This window comes from Cibotium barometz, chromosome 20 (genome assembly GCF_041138505.1).
Source record: "Cibotium barometz isolate CiBa-2024 chromosome 20, ASM4113850v1, whole genome shotgun sequence".
NCBI lineage: Eukaryota > Viridiplantae > Streptophyta > Polypodiopsida > Cyatheales > Cibotiaceae > Cibotium > Cibotium barometz.
Window position 1 is genome coordinate 18,253,098 of NC_141065.1, and position 25,787 is coordinate 18,278,884.

At 43.2% G+C, this 25,787-nt stretch overlaps 1 protein-coding gene across 1 annotated transcript in view; it reads right to left on the reverse strand.

Moving 5' to 3' along the window:
- The window catches only part of LOC147627619 (uncharacterized), a gene marked incomplete at its 3' end in the record, with an annotated part of 38,171 nt that extends 13,653 nt beyond the window's left edge, over positions 1-24,518 (reverse strand). Inside the window, exons 1-3 of the mRNA XM_086814253.1 lie at positions 23,131-24,518; positions 18,771-19,883; positions 3,898-17,118 (exon numbers count right to left, since the gene is read on the reverse strand). Coding sequence (XP_086670379.1) covers positions 3,898-17,118; positions 18,771-19,883; positions 23,131-23,373 — 14,577 coding nt within the window. The remainder of the gene's footprint in view (positions 1-3,897; positions 17,119-18,770; positions 19,884-23,130) is intronic.
- Positions 24,519-25,787: the final 1,269 nt, after the last annotated feature.

A 25,787-nucleotide genomic window follows, 5' to 3' on the forward strand; every position in this document is an offset into this window, starting at 1 on the left:
TATTGACACATCTGTTACGTTGAGATCCTGCACTCCATCCTGTAGATGGGATCGAACATCTACCAGCTCATTTGTATCATCCTTTTTCTCATTAACGTCCTTTTGCACCTCCTCTTGTATTGACACATTTGTAACATTGAGATCCTGCACACCATCCTTTAGATGCGGTGGAACATCTTCCGGCTCCTGTGTATCATCCTTTTTCTCATCAACATTAATTATTGCTTGCTCTTGAATACTGGAGTCTGTAGGGGTTTGGTCATATTCTATGTCATGGCGCTCTTGCTTATGCTGAGCTGCTGTGTTAGTCGACTCTGGCTCATGTACTTCATAATTTAGCTGATGTATATCAACAGATGCATAATCTTCCTGTTTAAAAATGGCTGTCTCTTCAAGAATATTGTTGTCAGCTTTGGTTGTGATCTCACCAGGGCTATGACACATTTTTTCTTCGGGCCAGAGGCTCTCACTTGTACTGTACCTTTGTTTTGCATCCACTTTTGGCTCCCGGACTTTGGCTTTCTGCTCATCTACACCAATTGCTGCATCAGCCTCATCTGCTGCATCAGTTTTGTCTAGATCTTCAAGCTCTATCTTTTGCTCATCCGTTGATGGCTTTTCTTTATACACAGATGATGTGTTTTGTTCATACACTAGCTCACGGGTCCAGTGTTCCTGCTCTGCCCTTGTTTCCTCAGGCTCTTGGGCTTCATTGTTTTGCACTAACTCCTGTATTGACACATTTGTGACGTCAAGCTCCAGCAGTCTATCATCTGGATGAGGTGGTACGTCTGTCACCTCAAGCTTCTGCACACCTTCCTTTTGCTTATCAACATCCATTGATGCTTGCTCTTGGATTATGAAGTCTCTAGGGACTTGGTTGGATTTTATCTCGTGGCACTCTTCCTTTTGCTCAGTTGCTGCACCTGTCACCTCTAGCTCTTGTACTTCATCATTACAGTCATCTACATCCGGGGATGCTTGCTCTGCCTCTGGAGAAATTGATGTTTCTGTATGCTTGTCATCATGAGCATCTGTTGTGAACTGACCAAGGCCATGGAATATTTCTTCTTTGTTTTCTGCTTGTTTTATATGCATATCTAGCTCTTGGACTTCATTCTTCTCCTCATTGACACTAGTTGCTCCATCAGTGTCGTCTAGCTCTTCAAGTTCATGCTCTTGCTTATCTACAGCACTTGATAGCTCTTCTTCATTGGAAGGTTTTATGTCTTGTTCACTCTCTAGTTCATGGGTCCATTGTTCCTGCTCCAAGTTTGTTTCTTCCAGCTCTTGAGCTTTGTCCTTTTGTGCCTCCGCCTCTATTGACACATTTGTAAAGTCCAGCTCCTGCACTCCATCATTCTGATGCTGTGGAACTTCTGTGACCCCAAGCTCCTGAGTATCCTCTGTTTGCTCATCAACATCAATTGATGCTTGCTCTTGCATTATGGAATCTGCAGGGGCTTGCTCAGATTCTCTCCCATTGCACTCTTGCTTTTGCTGAAGTGCTGCTGCATCAGTCACCTCTAGCTCCTGTATTTCATCCTTATACTCATCTACATCCAGGGATGCATGCTTTTGCTCTGTGGAAATCACTGCTTCTGTAGGAACATTGTTGTCAGCATTGATTGTGATCTCATCAGGACTATCAAACATTTCTTTTTTGGGCGGAGAACTTCCCCTCATACTCTCTGTTTGTTCTGTGTCCGGTTTAAGCTCCTGGACTAGATCCTTCTGCTCGTCTATGCTGATTTCTGCATCAGTGTCCTCTAGCTCTTTAACTTCATGTTGTTGTTCATCCACAGCACTTGATTGTTGTTCTTCATCCATAGGTGGTATTGTGTTTTGCGCACACTCTAGATCATGGGTCCATTTTTCCTGCTCTGAGTATGTTTCCTCAGGATCTTGCACTCCATCCTTTGACACATCTGTAAGATCAAGCTCCTGCACTTCATCTGGTTGCAGAGGAACACCGACCACCTCAAGCTCCTGTGCATCATTCTTTTGCTTGTCCGCATCAATTGATGCTTGCTCTTGGATCATTGAGCCTGGAGGGACTTGGTCAGATTCTATATCATGGCACTCTTGCTTTTGCTCACCTGCTGTATCGGTCACCTCTAAGTCCTGTACCTTATCCTTATACTCATCTGCATCCAGGGATGCATGCTCTTCCTCTGCAGAAACTACTGCTTTTGTAGGAACGATGTTGTCGGCTTTGATTGTAATCTCACCAGGGCCATGGAACATTTCTTCTTCAGGCGGAGAGGTTTCACTCATACTCTCTGCTTGTTTTGTGTCCACTTCTAGCTGCTTGTCGTCATCGTTCTGCTCATCTACGCCAGTTGTTGCATCAATGTCCTCTAGTTCTTCGACTACATGCTTTTGCTCCTCCACAGTAGTTGATGGCTGCTCTTCATCTAGATGCAGTGGAACATGTGCCACCTCAACCTCCTGTATATCATCGTTTTGCTCAAGGTGCATTGATGCTTTCTCTTGGATTATCGACTCTTTAGGGAGGTGATCAAGCTGATGCACTCTATCATCTAGATGTAGTGGAACATCTTCCACCTCAACCTCCTGCATATCATCCTTTTGCTCAAGGTGTATTGATGCTTGCTCTTGGAGTATTGACTCTGTAGGGAGGTGATCAGATTCTATCTCACGGCACTCTTGCTGTTGCTCAACCATTGCATAGGTCACCTCTGGCTCCTTTACTTCATCCTTGTACTCATGTGTTGTATGATCTTCGTCTGCACAAAATGCTGTTTCTGTGGGAACATCATAGTCAGTTTTGGTTAAGATCTCACCAGGGCCATGAGAGATTGTTTCTTTGGGTGAATGGCTGTCACTCATACTGTCTGCGTGCTTTGCTTCCACTTCTAGCTCCTGGACTTCACCCTTCTGCTCATTCACACCAGCTGTTGCACCAGCATCATCTCCTGTGTTAGTATTCTCCAGCTCTTCAATCTCATCCTCTTTCTCATTCATAGCACTTGATACTTGTTCTTCGACAGCACTTGTTGTTTGTTCACACTCCAGCTGTTGGGTCCATTGTTTCTCCTCCAATTTCGTTTCTTCAGGCTCTTGTGCTTCGTCCTTCTGCACCCCTTCATGTATTGACAAATTCGTAACATCAAGCTCGGGCACTGCATCATCTAGATGCAATGGAACATCTGCCACCTTGAGCTCCTGAGTATCATCCTTTTGCCCATCAACATCAATTAATGCTAGCTCTTGGATAATGGAATTTATAGGGACTTGTTCGGCGGATTCTATCTCGTGGCACTTATGCGTTTGCTCATCTGCTGCATTGGTCACCTGTGGCTCCTGTACTTCATCCTTACACTCACCTGTATCAAGGGATGCCTCCTTTTCGTCTGTGGGAACTGATGCTTTTGTATCGTTCTCATTGTCAGCTTCTTCTGCAGACACAGAGCTGTCACACATACTCTTGGCTTGTACTGTGTCAACTTCTAGCTCTTGACCTTTATCCTTCTGCTCATCTCCAGCAATTGTTATCTCAGTCTCAACTTGTGCATCAGTGTCCTCCACGTCTTCAAGTGTGCGGTTTTGGTCATCCACTGCACTTGATGGTTGTTCTTCATTTGCAGGTGATGTTGTGTTTTGTTCACACTCTAGCTCCTGGGTCCATCGTTCCTTTGAATTTGTTTCTTCAGGCCCTTGCGCCTTGCTCCCCTCCTGTATGTTTGTAACATCAAGTTGCTGCCCTCTATCATGTAGACGCAGTGAAACATCTGCCACCTCCAGTTCCCGAGCATCATCCTTTTGGTCATCAATATCAATTGATGCTTGCTCTTTAATCATGGAGTCTGTAAGGACCTTGTCAGAGTCTGTCTCATCACACTCTTTCTTTTGCTCAACTGCGGCATTGGTGACCTCTAACTCCTGTACTTTATTCGTATTCTCATCTTCATCAAAGGATGCTCGCTTTTCCTCTGCAAAATCTGGTGCTTCTTTAGGAACATTGTTGTCAGCTTCAGTTGTGATCTTACCAGGACTATTATGGGACATTTCCTCTTCTAATGGAGAACTTTCAATCATACTCTCTGTGTGTTTTGTGTCCACTTCTAGATTTTGGACTTTATCCTTCTGCTCATTTACACCGATTGCTGCATCAGTCTGGACTGATCTATCAGTCTCCTCTAGCTCTTTAACTGCATGCTCTTGTAAATCCACAGCAATTGATGGCTGTTGTTCATCTGCAGGTGGTGTGGTTTTCTGTTCCCACTCTAGTTCATGGTTCTGTTGTTCCTGCTCCAAATTTGTTTCTTCTAGCTCTTGCGCTTCATCCTTTTGCACCTCCTCCTGTATTGACACATCTGTTACGTTGAGATCCTGCACTCCATCCTGTAGATGGGATCGAACATCTGCCAGCTCATTTGTATCATCCTTTTTCTCATCAACGTCCTTTTGCACCTCCTCTTGTATTGACACATTTGTAACATTGAGATCCTGCACACCATCCTTTAGATGCGGTGGAACATCTTCCGGCTCCTGTGTATCATCCTTTTTCTCATCAACATTAATTATTGCTTGCTCTTGAATACTGGAGTCTGTAGGGGTTTGGTCATATTCTATGTCATGGCGCTCTTGCTTATGCTGAGCTGCTGTGTTAGTCGACTCTGGCTCATGTACTTCATCATTTAACTGATGTATATCAACAGATGCATGATCTTCCTGTTTAAAAATGGCTGTCTCTTCAAGAATATTGTTGTCAGCTTTGGTTGTGATCTCACCAGGGCTATGACACATTTTTTCTTCGGGCCAGAGGCTCTCACTTGTACTGTACCTTTGTTTTGCATCCACTTTTGGCTCCCGGACTTTGGCTTTCTGCTCATCTACACCAATTGCTGCATCAGCCTCATCTGCTGCATCAGTTTTCTCTAGATCTTCAAGCTCTATCTTTTGCTCATCCGTTGATGGCTGTTCTTTATCCACAGATGATGTGTTTTGTTGTTCATACACTAGCTCACGGGTCCAGTGTTCCTGCTCTGCCCTTGTTTCCTCAGGCTCTTGGGCTTCATTGTTTTGCACTAACTCCTGTATTGACACATTTGTGACGTCAAGCTCCAGCAGTCTATCATCTGGATGAGGTGGTACGTCTGTCACCTCAAGCTTCTGCACACCTTCCTTTTGATTATCAACATCCATTGATGCTGGCTCTTGGATTATGAAGTCTCTAGGGACTTGGTTGGATTTTATCTCGTGGCACTCTTCCTTTTGCTCAGTTGCTGCACCTGTCACCTCTAGCTCTTGTACTTCATCATTACAGTCATCTACATCCGGGGATGCTTGCTCTGCCTCTGGAGAAATTGATGTTTCTGTATGCTTGTCATCATGAGCATCTGTTGTGAACTGACCAAGGCCATGGAATATTTCTTCTTTGTTTTCTGCTTGTTTTATATGCATATCTAGCTCTTGGACTTCATTCTTCTCCTCATTGACACTAGTTGCTCCATCAGTGTCGTCTAGCTCTTCAAGTTCATGCTCTTGCTTATCTACAGCACTTGATAGCTCTTCTTCATTGGAAGGTTTTATGTCTTGTTCACTCTCTAGCTCATGGGTCCATTGTTCCTGCTCCAAGTTTGTTTCTTCCAGCTCTTGAGCTTTGTCCTTTTGTGCCTCCGCCTCTATTGACACATTCGTAAAGTCCAGCTCCTGCACTCCATCATTCTGATGCTGTGGAACTTCTGTGACCCCAAGCTCCTGAGTATCCTCTGTTTGCTCATCAACATCAATTGATGCTTGCTCTTGCATTATGGAATCTGCAGGGGCTTGCTCAGATTCTCTCCCATTGCACTCTTGCTTTTGCTGAAGTGCTGCTGCATCAGTCACCTCTGGCTCCTGTATTTCATCCTTATACTCATCTACATCCAGGGATGCATGCTTTTGCTCTGTGGAAATCACTGCTTCTGTAGGAACATTGTTGTCAGCATTGATTGTGATCTCATCAGGACTATCAAACATTTCTTTTTTGGGCGGAGAACTTCCCCTCGTACTCTCTGTTTGTTCTGTGTCCGGTTTAAGCTCCTGGACTAGATCCTTCTGCTCATCTATGCTGATTTCTGCATCGGTGTCCTCTAGCTCTTTAACTTCATGTTGTTGTTCATCCACAGCACTTGATTGTTGTTCTTCATCCATAGGTGGTATTGTGTTTTGCGCACACTCTAGATCATGGGTCCATTTTTCCTGCTCTGAGTATGTTTCCTCAGGATCTTGCACTCCATCCTTTGACACATCTGTAAGATCAAGCTCCTGCACTTCATCTGGTTGCAGAGGAACACCGACCACCTCAAGCTCCTGTGCATCATTCTTTTGCTTGTCCGCATCAATTGATGCTTGCTCTTGGATCATTGAGCCTGGAGGGACTTGGTCAGATTCTATATCATGGCACTCTTGCTTTTGCTCACCTGCTGCATCGGTCACCTCTAAGTCATGTACTTCATCCTTATACTCATCTGCATCCAGGGATGCATGCTCTTCCTCTGCAGAAACTACTGCTTTTGTAGGAACGATGTTGTCGGCTTTGGTTGTAAGCTGACCAGGGCCATGGAACATTTCTTCTTCAGGCGGAGAGTTTTCACTCATACTCTCTGCTTGTTTTGTGTCCACTTCTAGCTCCTTGACGTCATCCTTCTGCTCATCTACGCCAGTTGTTGCATCAATGTCCTCTAGTTCTTCGACTACATGCTTTTGCTCCTCCACAGTAGTTGATGGCTGCTCTTCATCAGCAGATGTATTTTGTTCACATTCATGGGTCCATTGTTCCTGCCTTAAATTGGTGTCTTCATGCTCTTGCTTTACATGCTTTTGTACTCGATCGAGCTCCTGCATTCCAAACTCTAGATGCACCGGAACATCTGCAACCTCAAGCTGCTGTATATCATCCTTCTGCTTATCATCATTTATTGATGTTTGCTCTTGAATTATGGAGCCTGTTCCTTCAGGATCCTGAGCTTTGTCCTTTTGTACCTCCTGGGTTGACACATTTGTAACATCCAGCTCCTGTACTCCATTATCTTGATGCTGTAGAACATCTGCCACCCCAAGCTTCTGACCATCTTCCGTTTGCTCATGAACGTTAGTTGATGCTGGCTCTTGAGTTATGCAGTCTGCAGGGACTTGCTCAGATTTACTCTCACTGCACTCTTGCTTTTCCTCAAGTCCTGCCTCTGTCACCTCTGGCTCCTGTACATCCAGGGATGCATGCTCTTTCTCTATGGAAATTGCTCGTTCTGTAGGAACACTGTTCTCAGCATCGGTTCTGATCTCATCAGCACTAAGGAACGTTTCTTCTCTGGGCGGAGAACTTTCATTCATAGTTGCTGCTTGTTCTGTGCCTGATTCAAGCTGCTGGACTACATCTTTCTGCTCATCTATGCTCATTGCTGCATCGATCTCAACTTCTGCATCAGTGTCCTCTAGTTCTTCAACTTCATGTTTTTGTTCATCCACAGCACTCGATGGCTGTTCTTCATCCGCAGGTAGTGTTGTGTTTTGTGTACTCTCTAGATCATGAGTCCATTTTTCCTGCTCTGAGTATGTTTCCTTGGGCTCTTGCACTGCATCCTTTGACAGATCTGTAAGATTGAGCTCCAGCACTTCAACTTGTTGCAGTGAAACACTTGCCCCCTCAAGCTGTGCATTATCCTTTTCCTTGTCCACATCATCAATTAATGCTTGCTCTTGGATCATGGAGCCTTGAGGAACATGGTAAGATTCTGTCTCATGGCACTCTTTCGTTTGCTCACCTGCTGCATTGGTCACCTCTAAGTCCTGTACTCCATCCTTATACACAGTTGCATTCAGGGATGTGGACTCTTCCTTTGCAGAAACTACTGCTTTTGTAGGAATATTGCTGTCAGTTTCGGTATTAATCTCACCAGGGCCATGGAACATTTCTTTTTTGGGCTGAGAGCTTTCACTCATACTGTCTGCTTGTTTTGTGTCCATTTCTAGCTCGTTGACTTCATCCTTCTGCTTATCAACACCAATTGTTGCATCAATGTCCTCTAGCTCTTGAACTACGTGCTTTTGCTCCTCTACAGCAGTTGATGGCTGTTCTTCATCACCAGGTGTTGAGTTTTGTTCACACTCGTGTGAACATTGTTTCTGCTCCAAATTTGTGTTTTCAGGCTCTTGTACTATATCTTTTTGTACCCCATCAACAAGCTCCTGCTTTCCATACACCAGAGGCACTGGAACATCTGCCACCTCAAGCTCCTGTGTATTATCCTTTTGCTTATCAACATCAATTGATATTTGCTCTTGAATTATGGACCCTGTAGGGACTTGATCCTCATGGAACTCTGGTTTTTGGTGAACTGATACATTTGTCACCTCTCGCTCCTGTACTTCATACTTACACTTATCTGCATCCAGTGATGCACGATCTTCCTGGGCAGAAATTGCTAGTTTTGTAGAACCATCCTTTTCAACATCTTTAGTGATCTCACCACGGCCAGGAGATACTTTTTCTTCGGCCCAAACACTGCCACTTAGACTGTTTTCTGCTTGTTTTGTGTGCAGATCTAGCTCTTGGAATTTATTCTTCTCCTGATCAACACCAGTTGCTCCATCAGCGTCCTCTAGTTCTTCAAGTTCATCCTCTTGCTTATATTCGGCGCTTGATGGCTGTTCTTCATTGGCAGGTGTTGCGTCTTGCGTGCTCTCTAGCTCATGGGTCCATTGTTCCTGCTCTGATTTTGTTTCTTCAGGATCTTGAGCTTTGCTTTTTTGTACGCCCTCCTGTATCGACACATTTGTAATGTCCATCTCGTGCACTCCATCATCTTGTCGCAGTGGAATATCTGCCACCCCAAGCTTCTGAGCATCCTGTGTTTGCTCTTCGACATCAATTGATGCTAGCTCTTGCTCAGATTGTCTCTCACTGCACTCTTGCTTTTGTTCAAGTGCTGCATCAGTCACCTTTGGCTCCTGTATGTCATCATTATACTCATCTACATTCAGGGATGCATGCTGTTTCTTTGCTGAAATTGCTGCTTCTGTAGGAACATTGTTGTCGGCATTGGTTGTGACCTCATCAGGGCTATGGAACTTTTCTTCTTTGGGCAGAGAACTTGCACTCATACTCTCTGCTTGTTCTGTGTCTGATTCAAGATCCTGGACTCCATCCTTCTGCTCATCCACACTGATTGCTGCATCAATCTCAACTTCTGCATCAGTGTCCTCTAGCTCTTTAACTTCAGGTTTTTGTTCATCCTCAACATTTGATGGCTTTTCATCATCCGCAGGAGGTCGTGTGTTTTTTGAACACTTTTCGTGATGGGTCCATTTTTCCTGGTCTGAGTATGTTTCCTCAGGCTCTTGCACTCCATCCTTTGTCACATCTGTAAGATCGAGATCCAGCACTTCATCTAGTTGCAGTGGAACACTTGCCACCTCAAGCTCCTGTGCATCATCCTTGTGCTCATCCACATCAGATGATACTTGCTCTTGGATCATGGATTCTGGAGGGACTTGGACAGATTCTATCTCATGGCATTCTTGCTTATGCTCACCTGCTGCATTGGTCACCTCTAAGTCATGTACTTCATCCTCATACTCACCTGCATCCAGGGATGCATGCTCTTCCTCTGCAGAAACTACTGCTTTTGCAGGAACATTGTTGTCAGCTTCAATTGTAATCTCACAAATTCCATGGAACATTTCTTCTTCAGGCTGAGAGCTTTCACTCATACTGTCTGCTTGTTGTGTGTCCACTTCTAGCTCCTCGATTTCATCCTTATGCTCATCCACAACAGTTGTTCTTTCGGTGTTCTCTAGCTCTCCAACTAGTTGCTTTTTCTCCACAGCACTTGATGGCTGTTCTTCATGAGCAGGTGTTGAGTTTTGTTCACACTCGTGGGTCCATTGTTCCTGCTCTGAATTTGCATCTTCAGGCTCTTGCACTATGTCCTTTTGTACCCCATCAAGCTCCCGACTTCCATATACTAGAGGCACTGGAACATCTGCCACCTCAAGCTCCTGTGTATCATCCTTTTGCTTATCAACATCTATTGACGTTTGCTTTTGAATTTTGGAGTCTGTAGGGACTTGGTCAGATTCTATCTCATGGCACTCTGGCTTTTGCTCAACAGATGCATTTGTCACCTCTGGCTCCTGTACTTCATACTTACACTCATTTGTATCTAGCAATGCATGATCTCTCTCATCAGAAATTGCTTGTTCATCCCTTTCAGCTTCATTAGTGATATCAGCAGGGCTAGGATATATTTTTCCTTCATCCCAAAGGCTGTCACTCATACTGTCCGCTTGTTTTGTGACCACCTCTAGTGCCTGGACTTCAGCCTGCTGCTCATCTACACCAGTTGGTGCGTCAGTCTCAATTACTGCTTCATTATTTTCTGTCTCTTCTAGTTTCTTCTTTTGCTCATCCATTGCACTTGATGACTGTTCTTCGCCTGCAGATGTTGTTATGTCTTGCTTACACTCATAGGTGAATTTTTCCTGCCCCCCATTTGTTTCTTTAGGCTCTTGTGATTCTGATTCATCGTTTTGCTCTTCCTGTAATGACACACTCGTAACATCAAGCTCCTGCACTACATCATCCAGATGAAGTGGAACATCTATCAGCTGAAGCTCCTGCACACCATCTTGTTGCTCATCAACGTCAATTGATGCTTCCTTTTGGATTGTGGAATCTGTAGGCACTTGGTCAGATTCTACCTCGCAGCACTCTTGCTGTTGTACAGTTGCTGCATCAGTTTCTCTTGGCTCTTGTATTTCATCCTTAGACCCATTTACATCCAGGGATGCATGCTCTTCCTGTGTAGAAGTTGTTGCTTCTGCATGAATACTATTGTCAGCTTTGATTGTGAGCTTATCTACATCGATTGCTTCTTCAGTCTTAATTGCTGCATCAGTGCCCTCTAGCTCTTCAACTTCATGCTTTTGCTCATCCACAACACTTGATGGCTCTGCAGACATTGTTGTGCTTTGTTCACACTCTAGCTCATGGGTCCCTTTTTCCTTACGTGAATTTTTTTCCTTAGGCCCTTGTGCATCCTCCTTTTGCAATCGCTCCGGTATTGACACCCTCCCTTCATGCTCTTCCACTGCAGATATCACTGCCTCTACACGAACGTTGTTGTCAGTTTTGTTCATGATCTCACCAGGGCTATGGGACACTTCTTCTCGGGGATTAGAGCTGTCATTCTTACTCTCCAGTTTTATTGTGTTGACTTCTTGCTTTAGGTCTTCATCCTTCTGCTCATCAATAACAATTGGTGCATCAGTCTCACCTGCTGCATAACTCTCCTCTAGCTCTTGAACTTCGTGCTTTTGCTCATCCACATGACTTGATGGCTTTTCTTCATCCTTAGCTGGTGTTAGGTCATGGGTCAATTGTTCCTCCACATTTGTTTCTTCTGGATCTTGCAATATGTCGCTTTGCAGCCCTGCTGCTACTGACATGTCTGTAACATCAAGCTCCAGCAGTCCAGCATCCAAGTAAAGTGTAACATCTTTCACATTGAGCTCCTGCTCATCATCCTTTTGCTCATCAACATCCATTGATGTTTTCTCTTCAATTATGGGCTCTGTAGGGACTTGGCCAGATTTTACCTCCTGGTACTCTTGCTTTAGCTCTACTGCTGCATCCGTCGTCTCTGGCTCCTGTACTTCATGCATATACGCATCTTTGTCCTGGGATGCATGCTCTTCTGCTGCAGAAATTGATGATTCTATAAGAAAAGCATTGTCAGATTCTGTTGTGAATCGAGCAGGAAGGATCTGAGCAGGGCAACAGGGTATATTTTCTTCGGGAAGATAGCTGTCACTTACACTCTCCACTTGTTTCTTGTTCACTTCTAGCTCCTGGACATCATCTGCACCAATTGCTGCATCAACTTTCTCTAGCTTTTCAAGTTCATGCGTTTGCTCATCCACAACACTTGATGGCTCTTCTTCATCAGCAGGTGGCGTTGTGTTGACTTTTAGCTCCTGGACATCACCCTTCTGCTCGTTTGCACCAATGGCTGCAGCAACCTTCTCTAGCTCTTCAGGTTCAATCTTTTGCTCATGCGCAGCACTTGATGGATCTTCTTCATTTGCAGGTGGTGGTGTGTTTTGTTCACACTCTAGTTCACGGGTTGATTGTTTCAGCTCCACATTCGTTTCTTTAGGCTTTTGCTCTTTGTCCTTTTGCAGACCATCATCTATTGACATGCTTGCAACATCAAGTTCTCTCAATCCACCATCTAAATGAAGTGGAACATCTGTCACCTCAAGCTCTTGAGTGTCCTCCTTTTGCTCATCAACATCCATGAATGCTTGCCCTTGGATCATGGGATCTTCAGGGACTTTGTGAGTTTCTAGCCCCTGGCACTCTTGCTTTATCTCAAGTGCTGTGTATGTGACAGCTTGCTCTTGTACTTCATCCTTATACTCATCAACATCCAGGGATGCATGCTCTTCCTCTGCAGCAACTTCTATAGGAATAGCATTGTCATGATTGCTTGTGAACTGACCAGGTCCATAGGGCCTTTCTTCTCTAAGTGGAGAGCTTTCACTCATACTCTCTGCTTGTTTTCTGTCAACTTCTAGCTCCCGTAGTTCATCCTTCTGCTCTTCTACACCAATTTCTGCATCAGTTTCAGCTTCTGCATCAAGCTTCTCTAGCTCTTCAAGTGTATTCATTTGTTCATCCACAGCATTAGATGGCCCCTCCTCTATTGGCACATTTGTAACATCAAGCTTACACATTTCATCATCTAAATGAAGTGGAACATCTGGCACTGCAAGCTCCTGCGCATCATCCTTTTGCTCATCATTGCCAATTGATGAAATTATGGAAACTGTAGGGACTTGGGCCAATCCTGTCTTGTGGCATTCTTGCTTTTCTTCAACTTCTACATCTGTCACATCTGGCTTTTGTACGTTATCCTTAGACCCATATACACCCAGGGATGAATGCCCTTCCTCTGCTGAAATTTCTGTTTCTGTAGGAACATGGTTGTCACTTTTGGTTGTGATCTCACCTGCACCAAGATACATTTTTTCTTCAGGCCTGCTGTCAGCTCTTTTTGTCTCGATTTGTAGCTCCTGGAGAGCATCATTATGCTCATTTACACCAATTGCTGCATCTGTCCCGATTGCTGTGTAAGTGTACTCTAGTTCTTCAAGTTCATGCCTTTTCTCATCCACAGCACTTGATGGCTGTCCTTCATTAGCAGTTGTGTTATGTTTACACTCTAGCTCGTGGGCCCACTGCCCCTGTTCCGATTTTACGTCTTCAGGCTCTTGGGCTTTGTGCTTTTGCACTTCCTCCTGTATAGACACATTTGTATCATCAAGCTCTCGCAATCCATTATCTAGATTAAGTGGAATTATCACCTCAAGACCCTGGGCATCAACCTTTTCCTCATCTTCATTGATTGATGTTTGCATTATGGAGTCTGTAGGGACTTTGTGGGTTTCTATCACTAGGCATTCCTCCTTTTTCCCATATGCTGCGTGAGTGACCTCCTGCTCCTGTATTTCATCCTTATACGTGTCTACATCCAGGGATGTATGCTTTGCCTCTTTGTCCTTTTGCAAACCCTCCTCTGTTGACACGTATGTAACATCAAGCTTCCCCATTCCATCATCTAGATGAAGTGGAACATCTGTCACCTTGAGCTCATCCATTTCCTCATCAACACCCGTTGGTGCTTGCTCTTGGATTACAGGGTCTGTGGGGACTTGGCCAGATTCCCTCTCCTGACACTCTTGCTCCAGCTCAACTGCTGCATTTGTAACCTCTGGCTCCTGTACTTCATCTTTGTATGCATCTGCATCCATGGGTGCATGCTCTTCTGCAGAAATTGATGCCTCTGACGGACTAGCATTGTCAGCCTCAGTGGTAATCTCAGGGCTATCGGGCATTTTTTCTTCTTGGAGAGAGCTGTCACTTATACTCTCCACTTGTTTTGTGTCGACTTCTAGCTCCTGAAGTTTGTTCTTCTGCTCATGTGCACCAATTGCTGCAGTAGTCTCGGCTGTTGCATCAGTCTTTTCTAGATCTTCAAGTTCATGCTTTTGCTCATCCACAGCACTTGATGGCTCTTCTTCATGGGCAGGTAGTGTTGTGTTTTGTTCACACCCTAGTTCATGGGTCAATGATTCCTCCACATCTGTTTCCTCAGGCTCTTCCTCTTTGTCGTTTTGCAACCTGTCCTCTTTTGATACCTTTGTAACATCAAGTTCCTGCATTCCATCATCAAAATGAAGTGGAACATCTGTCACCTCAAGCTCCTGTACATCATCCTTTTGCTCAACATCCATTGATGCTTGCTTTTGGATTATTGTGACTGTAGAGACATTCTCCTGGCATTCTTGCTTCGGCTCTACAGCTGCATCGGTCACCTCTGGCTCCTGTACTTCATTTTCATACTCATTTAAATCCTGGGATGCATGCTCTTCCTCTGCAGAAAATGATGATTCTGTAGGAATAGCACTGTCAGATTTGGTTATGATCTGACCAGGACTATGGGGTATTTTTTTCTCAAGGAGAGAACTGTCACTTATACTATCCGCTTGTTTTGTGTCGACTTCTAGCTCCCGGGCTTCATCTTGCTGCTCATCTGCACCAACTGCTGCATCAGTCTTGTCTAGCACTTCAAGTTCGTGCTTTTGCTCCTCCACAGCACTTGATGGCTCTTCTTTATTGGCAGGTATCCTTTTTTGTTCACACTTTAGGTCATGGGTTGATTGTTCCTGCGCAACATTTGTTTCTTCAGGCTTTTGCACTTTGTCCATTTGCAACCCCTCATCTATGGACGCATTTGTAGCATCAAACTCCTGCAGTCGGTCATCTCGATGAAGAGAAACATCTATCACCTCGAGCTCCTGCACGTCATCCTTTTGCTCATCATCTGTTGACGCTTGCTCTTGGATTATGGGGTCTGCAGGGACTTGGTCAGATTCAATCTCCTGGCACTCTTGCTCTAGCTCAACTGCTGTGTCGGTCATCTCTGGATGCTGTACTTCATCTTTGTATTCATCTACATCCAGGCGTGCATGAATTGGAACACCTGTCACTGCAATATCATGCACATAATCCTTTTGCTCATCTACATCAATCAATGCCTTTTCTTTTTCTATAGAATCTGTAGGAAAATGGTCAGATTGCATCTTGCTGCTGTCTTCTTTTTGCTCAACTGCTACATCCTTCACCTCTGGCCCTTGCAGTTCATCCTTGGCTTCTTCTGTATCTAAAGATGCATGCTGTTCTTCTGCATGGGTTGGTCCTTCTGTAGGAAGTTTGATCTGAGCTTCACTTGCAGGGCCATGTGCTATTTTGTCTTCAGGTTTAGAGCTGTCACTCATACTTTCTGTTTGTCTGATGTATGCTTGTTCCTCCTGGCTTTCATCCTGCCTTTCATCCACATGTAAAACTGTTGTCTGATCTTTCTTATACTCCATGTCATGGTGTGCTTGTGGCTGAAATGCTACATCTGTTACCTCAAGCTCCTGTACTTCATCCTCATTCATGTGAACAGATACATCTATTGCTTCTAGCTCCTGAATTTTAGCCTTTTGCTCCTGTACATCTGTTGATGCCTTCTCTCCGTTCAGAGGAGCTATAGGGAGTTGCTCAGACTCTACTTCTTTTTTTGTCTCAATGACTACATCTATCACCTCCCTCTCCTGCACCTCACCCGCAACATCTCTCAGCTCAGGTTTTGCTTGAACTTTCTTTTTCTCTTTCTTGTGGCTTGCTACATCTGTCACCTCAACACCTGTTGTTTCTAGTTCCTGGTGTTTATCCATTTCCTCATATACACCAGTTGCCAAATCTTCATCTATAGTTGCTTCAAGAACTTGCTCAGATTCTATCTGTTGGCTTTGTTGTCTTTGTTCAACTGCTTTATCTAATGCTTTGAACTTCTGCAGCTCATCCTTATGCTCAACATAATCTATCATTTCTTGCTCCCGTTTTGGGGTGCTGAATGAGTCCATTGGATTATGGACGCCTTTTCCTGATATTTGACTGGGGCTTTGATGTGATGTAGGAAGCTCATGTTCAGAATCTAATGGCAGTTCCTTATCCTGTTCAGCTAGTTGCTCATTTATATCTGTGTCTGCTGACCCATCAGTTACATGGATCAATGCTTCTGAAGGCATTCCTTGGTTACTCAGCTGATCCAAGCTTTTGGGAAGCCCCTGTTCAGAATCTAATGGCAGTTGCTTATCCTGTTCAGCGAGTTGCTCATTTATATCTGTGTCTGCTGACCCATCAGTTACATGGATCAATGCTTCTGAAGGCATTCCTTGGTTACTCATCTGATCCAAGCTTTTGGGAAGCCCCTGTTCCAGTTGGAAATATTTACTGTTCTCCTTTAGCTGCCTTGACTGAAGTGTTACTTCCCTTGGTTCTGACTTGGCTTCTTGGACTTCTGGTGCTGCAGAGATTTGTTCACTTGCTAACACCTGGTCATCTCTGGTTTCAGGCTCATCTTTAACTGCTTGAGGTGGCTCTTGAACATCTCTTTCTTCTATGCTGTCCTGCGGCACTGTATACAGGTTTCCAACTGAGGGTTCTAGTGACGTCGTTTTGGAAGAGATTGTCTCTCTTGTAGGTGTTGTTTCTGTGTGCGCTTGCCGCAGCTTCTGTTCTGCTTTCTGTAAAATCTCAGCCTGAACTGCTGCGCCAGTATCATTAGTCAAATATCCTGCAGACATGACAATGTAGTCAGGTGCAGAGTTTTCTGGTCTGGTTTCCCTTCCAAATGACTGTGGTTCCTTGTCTTTTTGGTCACGTGAAGCTGGAAGAAGACCAGCATCTGCAGCTTTTGTCAAAATCTCATCTACCTGCACTGATGGTGTTTCCTTTTTTACATATTCCAGATGAGAAATTTCACTTTTTCCATGTTCTTGTGTTTGCATACGCATCGCATACTTGTTATCCTCTTGAGCTTGTTGCTTTTCTGCATTTACTGCTTGTGGTTCATTAACTTCAGATGTAACTGGCACCATTGCAGCCTGTGCTGAGGCTGTATCCAAAGTTTGAGGTAGCCCTTGTCCAGCTTTGTAGTCTCCTATCTTCTCTTCCTGTTTTGGCTCTGGAAATTTATTCTGCTCAGATGCTTGATCCTGCAAATCCAACTTCAGGTTAGGCAGGTACTTCTGGAATGACCATCAGAAATGTGCATTTGTGTACATGTAATTTTGCAGAGAATAAAAAGTGCCTTGACAACTTAAGCTAAGCTTATAATAACAGTGAGGAGTACAGTAGTTGTGGGGGTCTCCGTGGAAGTCTCTTTTGCAATCTTTTGATGTGCTTTCAAGGAACATGATCCATGTTTAAGAATTAGGCCCCCCCCTCATGGAGGAGCCAGGTGAGGAGAACATCAATCTATCGCTATGATTCCTTGACTTATGCGTTTTCTATATGGAGTTGCTAATTATTAGGAGAGCAAGGAGCCACGCTCTCAAGGGAGGACAATTGAAAAGGAGAGGATTGGAAGACACAGAGCTTATGCAAGAAGGCAAGCATGATACACTAGACAAAGGGAAAGGAACAAACATGGAGATTACATGGCAGCATCCCCCACCATGAGCTGTGGTCTTTAATGTTCATATTTCAGTCCCATTGGCATGTTGGCCGTGGAGCACATGGAGAAGGTAGCTAAGGCGGTGTTTTTTCTTGTCTTGGAGACTCATGGACCTGGATGGCGAACGTCTAGCAGATGATGAGACCAAGGTTGAATCTTGCTTTCTGCATTAGATATTATATTCATACTAAGAGGTGTTAATTAACATATATATTTAGCTCAACTGTTGCTAAGCTAAGGGTAGGACTTGATAACTGGAAAAGCAGTGGGCAGTATCTCTTGACTTCGGTAGTATAAGTCAGAGGTTGCACATCATTTCTGATAAACGGAAGAGTACCTTGATTAACAAAGGAAATGACAGCTCTTTATGGTATCAGAGAACTTATGGTATGCCATCTTACACTAATAAAGCGAAGAAACTTATGGGAAAAGAGAGAGAGAAACCTATGAAAAATACTTTAGAGAGGCAATACTTAGGCCACTCCTTTGTTTCTGAAGTAGTTTATGATGGGAATCAGTGGGTGAAACTAAATGCTCCATTTAGGATGGTTCTCAGAAGAGTTTGTTTCTGGACAAATTGTGGATCCGAACACCCTTCTCTGCTCAAATGTAGGTTCTGCCATGAAAGGTGTCAGTGGTCTTAAGAGCATGGACAAGCACATGGGATCTGTCAAGAAATCACAAAAGCTGGGATCTATCAAGACGTTACATCGCTGGGCTACTCTTGGATGACTGCACTGAGCTATCTACACACATTTGGTTGCTCAATTCTTGGGATGCGTTAGTTCAAAGCCCCACAAGGTTCTCCGTAGGACATTGAGATGCACATGGTATCTGTCAAGACATCACAAATTTGTGAATTGCATATTTCCTTGGTTGTGCCGATGATTGCAAAGAATATGGTGGAAGATTCTTCAAGTTAATAGGGATTCTCAGGCTTGGAGACTTCGCTGGAGGGAAGGACCTTTTCCTTGGGAAGGATCGGGGGCTGTGCAATGGGAGGGGTTGGGTGTTCTCAGGCTTGGAGACTACACTGGAGGGAATTTCCTTGGGAAGGATGGGCAATGGGAAGGGTTGGGGGTGTGTGCACATGCGGGCCGTTTCTCTGTTAACTGTGGTGATTTAAATGACAAGCTGTATGATATTATTAGTGTCTGAGTACAGATAACTTGAACCTGATCTATTAATTACCTGATTATATTGTTGGACAAAAGTCTTCTGTGCTGTCCAAATGTCATCTGATGCTGCACTAGTGGTGGTATCATATCCAAGACTGCTTTGCTTCTTTGTTTCTAGCTTTAACTGCAGCTGGGTTTTGGAGAATAGCTGTTCAGGTCCTTCAATCGGTTCAATCATAATCACATCTGGAGTGCTGGAAAGTCCAATGTCCTCAGCTGTCTGTTCTGGTTTCTCAGATCCCAACATGACATAACTGGAATCTGACCTACGGGGATGCATGTCATCTTCCGAGACGTATGTATCTGATGCTTCGATATGCTCGACGCTCTCACTGGGTGATGCTGCATGTAATTCTCTTGAAGCATCATCATGAGGATGGCTTCCAGTTGTTTGATGCTTCCAAGTGTCTTCTAATAAGGGATCTGTCTTTGCCGCTTCTAATGGCAACAAAGCCCCAACTTGAGTCCAAACAGCTGGCTTGTTGTGTGAAATGGATGAGGATGGCATGTTAGATGCAGACACATGGGTAAAATCTTCTTCTCTTGCATATATTGAGATGCCTGAGGCCGCTGTCTGGCTAGTGCTGGTTTCTTGTTTGGGGAGCTCCTGGCTTTTAGTGGACAAGGAGACTATTGACTTGTCTGGAAGCTGAACATCCCTGGGCTTTTCTTCTGTGCTGCTCTGTGAAGCATCGGACTTTTGTGTAGGTCTTGGAAGTACTTTTGAAGCAGTGCCTGGTTTCTTTGCGGCCAATACATCTTTTGACTTTGGGCTGAAGCCAAAATGACTGATGACAGCCCTATCTCTTTCAGAGAAGGAAGAGGACTTATCAATGGAATGGCTTGAATCAGTTGAGAGCCGGCCGATTGGTGTCCGGAACTCGCTCTCATCAAAAGAGCTGTCCAGCACTGGAAATTCAGGCAAGTCATCCGTTGCATCATGAAAGCTTTCTGAACTCACATCAGTGGAGAACGTATTTGATGGGATTATTTCTTGCTTGGCTGCTATGTTTCTTCTTCTCAGGCCAGCAGGAGCTGATGAGGTGGATGCCTGTATTTCTTCCCCGAAGAAAAGATCTGGTTCCTCTAGACTTTGTGAGGCGATGACTTCAGTGGTGTCTTCAACCTGCAGAAATTGAGACACACGTGTTGATGGATAGATCTCTCTCTCTCTCTCTCTCTCTCATGGAAACCATCTGGTGGCCAAGGTGTATGGATCAGTGCTCTAAATACCAATCACTAGTGAGCAGGCCAAGTGGGCAGGCCTATGTGCAGAGGGGCAAGCAGGGTTCATATGGGACCATTCTACCTTGGACCACATTTTCACTCTTAGAACTGTCATTGAGGAGACACTGGAGGCGGAAGGTTTACTGTTGCTCTGTGATCTTCCACAAGGCATTTGACATGGTCGCACAGGCCCGCGTCATCTCACGACTTCCGGCTTTGGAGATTGCAGATGATGTCATTTGAGCAGTCATGGCTTTGTATGAGTCAGTTACAGGCAGAGTATGTACCATCCAGGGCATATCTGAGGAGGTGAGTAGCACCATTGGTGTGAAGTAGGGATGCCTATCCTCCACTCTCTTTGGTCTCTACAACAATGAGCTGGTATCCTTTGTGGATAGGGATGTGGCTCGGCACTCATAGAGACCCTTGTCCCCATCTTGCTTTACACAGACGATGTTGTCCACATTTCAGGCACAGCAGCAGGCCTGCAGGGACACCTGACAGCATTATAGGCCTTTTGTGATAGTTGGGATATGAATGTCAACCTTGGCTAGACCAAGATAATGCACATCTCTATTCTCGGAAAAAAAAAAGATAATGCACATCTCTGGCATGAGTCATTCACCTTGGCTGGGGTGCAGGTTGAGATTGTCACCTCCTATGTGTACCTAGGATGCATCTTCACAGGATCCCTGTTCAGCATGGAACCGGCAGCTTGGGCCAGTTGGCTAAAAGCATCCATCAATGGCAAGATTAGAGAGGCAGTGTTTCCAGGGACCAGGCGCACTTTCAGCATGTGCACACAAAATCTCTCCTTTCTCAGTAGTCAGATAAACAGCACTATATGCGGGAGACAGGATCTGATTGGGCTGGATTTGAGAAGGCTACAGGTCCTGATGCTCGGAGCACACCACATGGCATCATTCTGGCAGAGTTTGCACTATGTCCCTTGCACATTGACATCTCATTTTAGAGGTTACAGGTCCTGATGCACTCCCTTATGATCCGAGGGAAGAGGAGCACACCACATGGCATCACTCTGGCAGAGTTTCCAGCATGTCCCTTGCACATGGACATCTCATTGCAGATCATCACATACCGGGATAGGGTCCGGGAGTATGGCATGACTGAGGCAGGCAGACAGAGATCACCATAGAAGGCCCTCTCATCCTCTATGGAGCTTTCTTCTGTGGGGGACGTGAGATGTTGGTATGCATGTGCCACCAGATGGTTTCACATATGAGGTATGTACATTGATCATCTCCCTCCATATTAATACTCTCTAGATGCACCTATTCTATACCAGACACGGAAGGTCTGCAGCAGAAAATATGAAATCAATTTCTTGTTCATGCTTTTAATTAGGCACTTGTTTACAATGCATGTTTACTATGTCATGCATTCATGGGTTCGTCTGCAAGATTCGACCATTTTACTCCTGGTTGAATCGTGGTAGGTAATATCTTAATTCAGAATATTTGAGAGTGTTCCTTGCAAGCCACTCAAGGTGCATATTGGCAGTTTTTGTTGTCAACAAAGTCTACATAATGAAGTATTCTTGATCTCAAGTCAAGCCACGGTGATGAAAGATTAGATATGGCTTTGGAGTCCATTTAAGACATTGTCTTGTTATATTCTATATTGGTTAAGTAGCGGCTTCAATTGGGAACTACGAATTCTAGTCTTTGCAAATCAACATGATTGATAAATATATGCAGACCTTGCTGTTTGAGCGTATGAAGATTTTTAGTTCATCAGGGTTCAAAATACTAAATGTGAACCTAGTGCATCAAGCTAAAAGTCTTTTTTGAAGTTTTGATTTGTATGTTTCATGAAGAGGGTTAGTTGTGATGTGTGCACATTGATAATGCCTTACGAAGCTGGGGTTTTGAAATCCTTTTTTTGGTTTGTTTGCAATGGCTTTGGTTTTGTCTCCATCTTGTGGCTGAATGTGAAAACCTTCCAAGTCGATTACTCTCATAATAATTATCTTGTAGATGATATGGGTGAAAGCGTGCAAGATATATTAGAGTCTCATTTTGCTTTCTTTGACAATAAACTAACTCTAGTTCTTTTTAAAGAATGGTTGACTTACAATGTATCAAGTAACTCCTTTTTTACATTCATTTTTGTTAAAGTGGCATAATTTAGTGAAGTGCAGATGTGTAGACAATTAATTAGCTAGGAGGTGTATGTTTTGTGAGGGTAGACTTTTGTCTTTCAGTTCTATAATTTCCTCACCATTGGACATATTTTGAAAAACAGTTTAAAGTATATTTTGGAAATTGGAAGGATAACAAAGTGGCTAAACCATCACTAAAGCATACATGTCCAGCAAACAAATAATATCTAAGAGTTTGACAGTGGGAAAAGACATTTTTCAATGTGTTTTGAGTAAAACGTGATCCGGCGTTAATGAACATGTCATTGCAATGGGCCCACTAAAAATATATGGAAAATGCTAAGATTCTTACAAGAATTTCGACACCATTAAGAATGTTAGAAAGAGTTTTTTGGTGCTTGTTTACTTCCAAAATTTGCTGTGTACCATATTCAGAATCTTGCTTTAGGGGAAAAAACATTGAGTAAATTTTCTCTTAAACCATCCTTTACTTGTAGCCTTTCTTGTTATAAGGTTGTTGAGTAGCATGTTGGATCCTTGTAATGTCATTGTTTATGATGAAGGATCATTTCATCGATTTTGTGATGCCAAGTTGTGTGTTTCTTGTGTGAGCTGACTGACTGTGTAACTTTACTTGAAAAACTTAAGAGGATATTTCATGGCTTTCGGGGGTTGTGTATTGCTAACTTGTCAAATTAACCTTTACTTCTGAAAGAAAACTAGATCCAATTTTAACATCAAGCCATATTCTATGGAAAGCAAAATCTTTAGGCATAGACAAAGCGAAGCTTCAAGGATCGACAATTTGTGACTGTTATTAACGACATTTTTAGAGAACCTGGCCTGTAAGGTTATCAAGCACAAGTGTTGAGTATGTTGCCAAGTGAACTCTACTTTTATAGGCAAAAGAAAGCTTTGTAAGTCATAACAGAAGCAAGGTTTGTAAATTCAAAGATTTGAAGAGCATGATTATACAGAGAATTAATCAAACTTGTAAATGATTATGGTGTAAAGGGATCACTACCTGGGTGGCTGTGGCCATGGGCTGTGTGAGAGATTTCTTGGCTTTGAGCTTGGCTGGTGAGACAGTTGGAGTTGCAATAGCTTGAGCTTCGGATCCTTTGGGAGGGGGGGTTTGGACAGCAACGGTTGAAGCAGCTTGAGTTTGAGAAGCTGCAGGAGTGGATGACAAAGAGGCAGCAGCCTTGAGCCCCTTCTCAGACACTAGTTTCCTGCCCTTTTTCTCCTTGCTTGAGCACTTCCCCATCTGGTTCTTCTTGTGTTTGATCTTCTGCAGAAAACTGTTTAGCTAACAACAAAGGGTAAGGGTAGTAGTCAATTACTGTTTTTGGATCGCAAAATTCGTATTGGGTCTTAAATGAAACACGCTGAAAATGCAAAAATTAAGTTGTTGCTAAGCAAACCTTACACGTCTATTAAGTAGTTGCCTTCTACAATGCACACTGACTTGGAAATGCCAAAAATGTTGTGATGTACTCAACTACTATGATGTCCCAGTATTGAAATCACACACTTTCTGATCTAAACTGTGGATTGATAGAAAAAGCCTGCTTACAAAAATCTGCAAGCTTGTTAATTAATCTAGATGAGTGCAAACAATCATAACTTTGAACAAAGCTCTTGAGCGAAATCTAGATGAGTGCAAAGGTCCTAATTGAATTTAATCAACAACTAATAAGCTCTCAATAGATGAATCTCAGGCTTGCGTATCGAAAAAAGCAAGCTGATCTACACCCACTGACAGCCAGGTGTTACAATTTGCAAACAAAATATGATTAACCTTGTGATGAAACAACTTGCAAAGTAGCTTCTAAACACTTGCTACCTATATGCAAACTGATATCGAGTTTCGTTACGTGTGATGATGCAGGGAGAGATTGTGTATGGGATTGAAAAGGGTGATGCAGAGGTTTTGATCAAGATATATTTTTTTTACTACGTTCTGATGCAATGATATGCAGACAAGGGTGTGCAAAAGAGGGTGTTCCAATGATAAGCTAATTAATTGAAAACTGGTTTGTGTAATGGAGAAAGGCTACAGGAGAAGCTTTTGTTCAAGGATGGCGGGTGGGAAGGGGCACACAAACAGGGGGTGAATCAAACAAAAGGTGCAATGAGAGCTGGTGGCTGGGTTGGGCAAAGGGCTTGTTTGTGCAGAAAAAGAAAAGGAAGAATCTGGGTGGGATGGTGAATGAGGGGATAGTGGGCAACAAGCTGCTAAGTGGAAAGAGAGAGAGAGAGAGAGAGTGTGTGTGTGTGTGAGAGTGATAAGGCTTTGCAGTATCCTGATAGCTATGGAGAGCTTGGTTGTGTCTGAGAGAGAGAGAGAGAAAGCTATGGTGACACTGTTAAGCTTGCAAGTGAGGGATCGCTAGTGTATTGAACGAGGCTTTTGTATGCAGTGCATACCCATAACTTTTTTCTTTCTTTTATTCAAAAAGGAATCTACATTAATAGTACCCAGATACATTGTAATTCATAGTGTACGTAGGTTTTACACGTCTGATTGCTTGTAAAACCTCATTTCATGCCCAGTTTACCAATAAAACTCTCAAAGTTAATTATTTATTATCAATTGATGAGCTCCAGATTTGCTAAGAATTCATCCAATGCAAGCTGCTGATGCATATTTTGGGCAATTTTTTGATGCATTCATGCTCCAAAATATAATGCCACAGCTATATATCTAGCCTTGGTGCACTATATGTGCATGATATTCATCCAATGCAAGCTGCTGATTCATATTTTGGGCAATTTTTTGATGCATTCATGCTCCAAAATATAATGCCACAGCTACATATCTAGCCTTGGTGCACTATATGTGCATGATATTAATCAAATGCAAGCTGCTGATTCATATTTTGGGCAATTTATCCCATCAAGAATGTGTCATCTAAAGATGCATTAAGCCTTGGTGCACTATATGTACATGATATCTTGATTTACTGTTCCTTTAACCTTGGATACACTTTAGAATGCTTGATCAATGCTTGAAAATATAATTCCACAGCTATATATATCTAGCCTTGGTGCAGTATATGTACATGATATCTTGATTTATTGCCACTTTAACCTTGGATTAAACTTTAGAATGCTTGATCAATCAATAGGCATTTTACGTGACTGCTACATAATTCAATTCGGCATCAATTAATTGAATAATAGCCAAGGCAATGGCTTTATTGTAGTGCAGAAATCACCCACTATGGTACTACTTTTGGCTTGCAAAAAGTGGATTCCCTTTTTTTTTTTTTCTTTATTGGTTTGTTTCCATTAATCAGGTGCGAGCAGGTGATCCGTAAATGAGTAATCGGTTGGAAGGTCTCAGTGCAGTGAATGTCATGTTTACCTTTTTATTTAAAAATTTGAAATTTTACTTCATTTTTCTATGCAGATGGATACGTATAGACTGCAAAATTTGGTCCCATTTTTTTGTTTGACTGGTCTGATGGGTGTAAGAGTGAATTGATTTGTATATTCATTATTTTTAATCATACTGTACATTCATTAATTAATCATATTGTACATTCACTGATTTATGATATTGTATATTCATTGATTTGATTAATTTGTACATTCGTTAATTAATCATACTGCTCCAATATAAATTCTGGGTTTTTTTAAATTAATTCTCAAGTAAAAAGAAAAGAAAATGATTTC